The sequence below is a fragment of the Copidosoma floridanum genome, unplaced genomic scaffold (genome assembly GCF_036245765.1).
Source record: "Copidosoma floridanum isolate Cflo_tuat_1 unplaced genomic scaffold, Cflo_Japanese_pri ptg000009l, whole genome shotgun sequence".
NCBI lineage: Eukaryota > Metazoa > Arthropoda > Insecta > Hymenoptera > Encyrtidae > Copidosoma > Copidosoma floridanum.
In genome coordinates this window covers 7,224,432-7,230,257 of record NW_028321886.1, presented here as the reverse complement: position 1 = coordinate 7,230,257, position 5,826 = coordinate 7,224,432, and the positions used below count along the sequence as shown (strand labels likewise).

The 5,826-nt window shown below is 41.8% G+C and overlaps 2 protein-coding genes across 3 annotated transcripts; one reads left to right on the top strand and one right to left on the bottom strand.

Annotated features, from left to right (window-relative positions):
• Positions 1-302: 302 nt before the first annotated feature.
• LOC106635903 (ornithine aminotransferase, mitochondrial) lies at positions 303-2,238 on the top strand. The gene is made up of 8 exons (XM_014348096.3): positions 303-483; positions 587-771; positions 894-1,108; positions 1,193-1,298; positions 1,371-1,490; positions 1,558-1,638; positions 1,728-1,950; positions 2,037-2,238. The coding sequence occupies exons 1-8, from the start codon at positions 303-305 to the stop codon at positions 2,219-2,221; spliced, it is 1,296 nt and encodes a 431-aa protein (XP_014203582.3). The 3' UTR covers positions 2,222-2,238.
• A 151-nt stretch (positions 2,239-2,389) lies between these two features.
• Positions 2,390-4,325, bottom strand: LOC111643207 (uncharacterized). Of its 2 annotated transcripts, XM_089589552.1 has the most exons (3): positions 4,087-4,325; positions 3,808-4,006; positions 2,390-3,726 (listed from the first exon to the last, which is right to left on the bottom strand). In XM_089589552.1, exons 1-3 carry the CDS (start codon positions 4,237-4,239, stop codon positions 2,390-2,392), a joined length of 1,689 nt encoding a protein of 562 aa, XP_089445678.1. In that variant the 5' UTR covers positions 4,240-4,325. The 2 variants fall into 2 exon arrangements, with proteins under 2 accessions (XP_089445678.1, XP_023246418.2); XM_023390650.2 differs by having other exon boundaries at positions 2,390-4,006.
• Between the last annotated feature and the right edge of the window lie 1,501 nt (positions 4,326-5,826).

Here is a 5,826-nt window from a genome sequence, read left to right as displayed (position 1 = left end):
TAGGGGCGACGCACCACATCGAGATAGAGATCGGTTATGGAGAGAGTCAGACGAGTACAGTATAGACGGGTGGGCGAATCGCAAAAGAGAGAGAAAAATCGATAGAGCTCGCGACCGATGGTATATAAGTGATACGAACCCTCTCGAAATTCGTAAACACCACCAGCTTCTCTTTCTCTCGAGAACAGCGAATTAATTGTGGAAACGGCGTACAGATACTCCGCACGTACATTTTCTCTTTCGTTTCATTTTTTTTTTTTTTTTGTAAACGTCGCCAGTTAACTCAAGTTCGCCGGACCAACATGGGCATCAGGCGGGGCTTGGCGACGCTTGCGTCGAAGGTCGCGAGAAGACCGGCACCGAGTCAACGCCAACGCGAGCTCATCGAGCGGGACCAGCGCTACGGGGGCCAGCACATCCGCATGCTACCGGTCGTGCTCAGCCGAGCCTCGGGCGTCCACTGCTGGGACTGCGACGGCTACAGTACGCACTTTTGCACGATATACATATACATATACATATACACCCAAAACACTTTCTCGAATCACGACATGATACCGATCGCACATCTGGTTACCGATTTCAGAGTACTACGACTTCTTGGGTGGATTCGCGACCGTCAACCAGGGCCACTGTCACCCCCGCATCCTCGAGGCTCTGCGCGACCAAGCCGGCAAACTCGAGCACTCGTCGCGCGCCTTCTACAGCGAGCCCCACGGTGAACTAGCCGAATACATATGCCGGATCAGCGGCTACGAGCGCTTTTTGCCGGTATAATCCATTGTGCAACATACCACCATCATCGTATATGATTAACAATTACATCATCATGAAAAAGTATTTTGTAAAATTCGTATAAAAATTAATAATTATATATGTGTGTGTCGTGTAAGATGAACACGGGTGTCGAGGCGTGCGACACTGCCCTGAAGATCGCCAGGCGTTGGGGCTACCGGCACCGCGATCCCAAAATCAAGTCGAACGAGGCCAAAGTGGTTTTCGCTCGCAGCAATTACTGGGGCCGATCCCTCGCCGCCATATCCGCCTCGACGGAGCCCCTCTCCTACGAGGACTTTGGCCCTTACATGGCCGGCTACGAGCACGTACCGTACGACTATACATGCTTTATTTTTAATTAAATACAAACATTAGTTTGTCACGTGGCGATCATCGTGTATAATATTGTACATAGGTACGACGATTTGCCGGCACTCGAGGCCAAGTTGCAGGCCGAGCCCAACATCTGCGCGTTCATGGTGGAGCCGATCCAAGGAGAGGCTGGAGTTAAAATACCCTCGGTGCGTTTTTCCTTGCATGCCATGATAATTATAGCCATTAGCTACATTAACGAACTTATTTTCGTTGCGCAGGACGGTTATCTCAAAGGTGTGAGGGAGCTCTGCACCAAGTACAACGTCCTCTGGATAGCCGACGAGGTGCAGACGGGACTTGGTCGTACTGGACGGAGATTCGCCGTCGACCACGAGGAGGTGCGTATACAATGACCTACTGCCGTGTGTGTCAATTACGGAGCATTCAACCAGATGATGTTTGTAGGTCCGGCCCGACATCCTCGTCGTTGGCAAAGCGCTATCTGCTGGGATGTACCCCGTCTCGGGTGTCCTCGGCAGCAGCGAGGTCTGACGTTATAATATACACACAACAGCCTGCACGTGTCATCATCGTACGTAATTATAATTGATCGTTGCTCTTTGTCCATTTCTTAGATGATCCTGACTCTGGAAGCAGGCGTGCACGGGAGCACCTTCGGGGGTAGTCCTCTGGGTCAGAGGGTGGCGCTCGAGGCACTTAAGGTTCTCGAGGAGGAGAAGCTGGCCGACAATGCCGCCAAGATGGGGGAGATCGTGAGGACGGAGCTTGAGAAGCTGCCCAAGGACATTGGACAGTACCGCGGACGGGGCCTGCTCGCCGCGTTCGAGCTCAATCCGAGTACTTTTTTCTTTTTATATATTATAATTTAGTTACTCGCGAATTGTCATGCGTTCGTGGGTAATGGACAATGTTTCGATATTCAGAGTTTGCCAACGGATGGGATGTCTGCGCCGAACTGATTGACAGGGGATTGCTGACGAGGCCGGCTTACAATTACATCATTAGAATTTCACCGCCACTCACCATCAATGAAGAGCAGGTCAGAGATGCGCTTGACATCATCAAGACGACGTTACTCGAGTACAAGGGACGTGATGGGAAACAGTGAGGAGAAAGAGATTAACAACGCCCCGTCAACGGTCAATGGGGATCGAATGTAGAATAATCTATGAAAACTACTTTGATTATGTTGTAACAAAACTTTTTTTTTTTTTTTTTTTAATGAACTTTTGATCAATACAAACGTAAGAAAGAGTTTTAAAGCATTTTTCGGTGATTATTTATGTTTTCTTTTCAAGTGGCGCTGTAAACTAAAAGATTGAGAGAACATTTGATTGCACTGTTCGCATTTGTACGTTTTTAGAGCTGTGTGCAAGTTAATGTGTCTTTTCAGATGACTGGGTAGTTTGAATTTTTTTCCGCACAGTCTGCACTGAAAACTTCTGATGGAATCGTGGGATGCTCGATGGCTCTTGAGGTGACTAGATTGCACGAAACTTTTTTCACAAATTTCGCACTTGAAGGGCTTGATTTTTGTATGGGTTCTAATGTGCTCCACCAAATTACTCTTTTGATTGAACGCCTTATCGCAGATATCGCACTTGTGTGATTTCGCACTTTCGTGAGATCTCATGTGAATTTTCAAGGAGTTCTTGTGACTGAAGATTTTATTGCAAACGTCACAGTGATACAAATCTTTGCCGGTGTGAAATTTCATGTGCCTCGTGTAGCTTTTAACGAGAAGGAATCGTTTGTTGCATTGAGTGCACTCAAAATTGGTTTGCCTTCTCTGCTTGAAGCAGTGAGTTTTCATGTGTTCTCGCAAATACGAGGGATAGGCAAAAGTTTTTTTGCATACATCACACTGATGTACGTTTGTTTGGGTGTGTAGACGCACATGAGCAGATAGTTTATTTTTTGAAGAGTAAGATTTCCAGCAGTACGTACATTGAAAAGCTTTTTCTCTGCTATGAATTGCTTGATGAGTAATCAATTTTGATTTTTTGTTAAAAGTAATAAAGCAAGTTTCACATTTGAAAGTGATGTCTTGTTTGATTTCCAGAGGATTCTCATTTTCAAATGCACTTGTCATTTTTTGAGATGTTGAAATTGTGTCATTACCACTTGCATCTTCAAATTGATTCTTATCGATGCCATGAGCAAAGTTTAAATGATCAAGAGCTGTTCCATGCTCGGTGATTCTTCTAACATTAACTGAGCTTCCTTCATTATTTGTATTAAAACTGATGCCGTTTGTCAAATTTATACAATTTTCCTCACAAAGAGCAACATCATAATTAACTAATTGTATTTGATTCGAAAAGGTGTGATTGCACAGCAAGCACTGTGAAGTGCAATTTCTTTTGCAATGCAAATGATTGCGTCTTAGTACTGGATGATCCAAATCATCTGGCTTCTGAAAAGTAGATTTTTCATTGGTATGAGAGTAGTTGGAATTAAGATAGCCTGTACTACATGACTTGAGGATATGTGGCTGCAGCTGGGGTATATACTTCTCTCTTTCATCAATTACTGGGTAAGAAAGTTGATTTTGTTCGTGAAACTCTTGATAATCTGTAGCAGTCTTGTTATGATTAGACATTTTTGAGGAGGCTGGAGAGGAAGAGGAAGAAGAGGAAGAATAAGAAGAAGAAGGGGAAGGGAAGGAGTTGTGCAATGACCCAAAAGATTGACTTTGCTGATCATAAGAAATTTGACCAGCAAACGAGTTGGGAGCATAGGTTTGGATATTGTAATTACTGGCAGTTGTGATGAGAGCTTGCTTAAGTGCTTTATCAGCAGCACAACATTGTTCACGAAAGAGCAGAGCAGACTCTGCTCTAATTACACACTTGTCACACATTTTTTCAGGAAGTCCATCACCTTGGGAAACCTACAATTCATAAATTAAAAACCAACTTTATTCATAAGTTTATCTCGTTTAAAAAAACTTCAGTAAACTGTACAACTAACCTTTAAACAGGAAAGAGACTGCAGCTTGGCACCCAATGAAGATTTTGCTGGTCCAACAAATAAATAAACCATTTTGTCATTATCTTCTCTTAAGCATGTTCTGCAAACCTTACTAATATTTTCACTGTCAATTTTTTTTGTCACTATGAACATTTTTCATTCACAACGCCTGTTTGTTTATAAACTGATGAATTTTTCAGCAGTTTTACAGTATAGTAGTGTATTAATTGCGTTTAATAACGGCAATTAAATGTTTCCACTAGATATTGTTGTGCTGTCAAACATTTTTTTTTTCAATTTTTTTGTTAAAAAAGTGTCAGTTACGTCTCAGCTACTATTAGTGTTGAGTAAATATAAACGTGAAATTAAAAAAAGTGTAAGTAGACAAATTAAATCTAATCATCACTTGCAAACAAATTACACGTAATTTTCGGGTATCCGTTTAACTTTAGGATTTTCAATTTTCATTAGACTGGATACTGAATTAAAAGGCTTCAGCATCAAATACAGTAAGTTGACTGTTCGGTTGTCGTCACAAAACTGGAAGTGGTGAAAAGATTTGGAAATTTTGGAGATACTGGATGAGATATGTATCATAGTCATTGAATCACATGCAAATTATCGTAAAAAAAGTGACCAAATTGAGAGAGGGTTTCAAGTATAATACGTATGGATTAATTTTACCAAATAACTTAAATAATTTGTTAATAACTAGAAAAATCAGGATAATTTTCAATCAGATTTTTATACATTCGATTGAGATTAAATGAATAAGCTAGTTGGTCAAAACAAATTTATTGATCGACTTAAAGGCCGACAGTCATGGGGTTTGTAATTTGTAAAAATGGGGGTTCCAAAACATACATTTGATTCTCGATCCGGCCCTGCAACCCTTGTGCGCCTGTTGTACAGTGCGCCCCCCATCTTTTGTATCATACGTACCTGCAAAATCTTGCAATCAACAAGTAGTTATTTTTTTCTTTGTCGTCCAAAAGGGAAGACCATATTGTTCAGTTATTTGGAGAAAATAACTATACTTTGACTCTATTCAAATGCGTACGATAATAATCAAATTATTTACTTCACTTGAAGAGTTACCTATACGTTCCCAGCCCAGCATGCAACTCACCTAAAACTGGCATGTGCAGGTCGTCAGATTTTTACCGATTTTTCTTATACGTTCTATTTTCAATAAGTTCCGTAATTATATCTTTACTATAGAGTATAGGTACTAATAATATGACTATTGAAATGTACTTTGGTAACAATAGGTTTAGCAAGGGGTGAAAATTATACATCGTGACAAGACGTCCCTATAGTACCCTACACACCCTTTAATTATTTCTTGTTTCCTCTTTCCGTGCGCGTTGAGTATATTCTATTGTTGCTCCCTGGTCGGCCGTTTCTTGGATAATGTACGTTACAAGTACCTATAATGAGTATTTAAAGGCATTTCAGGTTTCAGGCATTAGAAATACTTTACAGTGAAGTACATACACATACCTTTGTAGACTGAATTTATACACGAGCAATGCATTCGTGCATATACGGCATACGGCATATACACATATATATAATTCTCTCCCCTTTCCGATGCCCCCGCCAGCATGCAGAATGTACACAACGAAACGAACACAAAGCATGCAGCCGAGCCTATATATAGGCGAGTGAGCCGAGAGCGCGGGTGCCGTGCAGCTCTCCGAAGTCTCCCCCAACCCAACCAAACTCCAAGAAATTCTC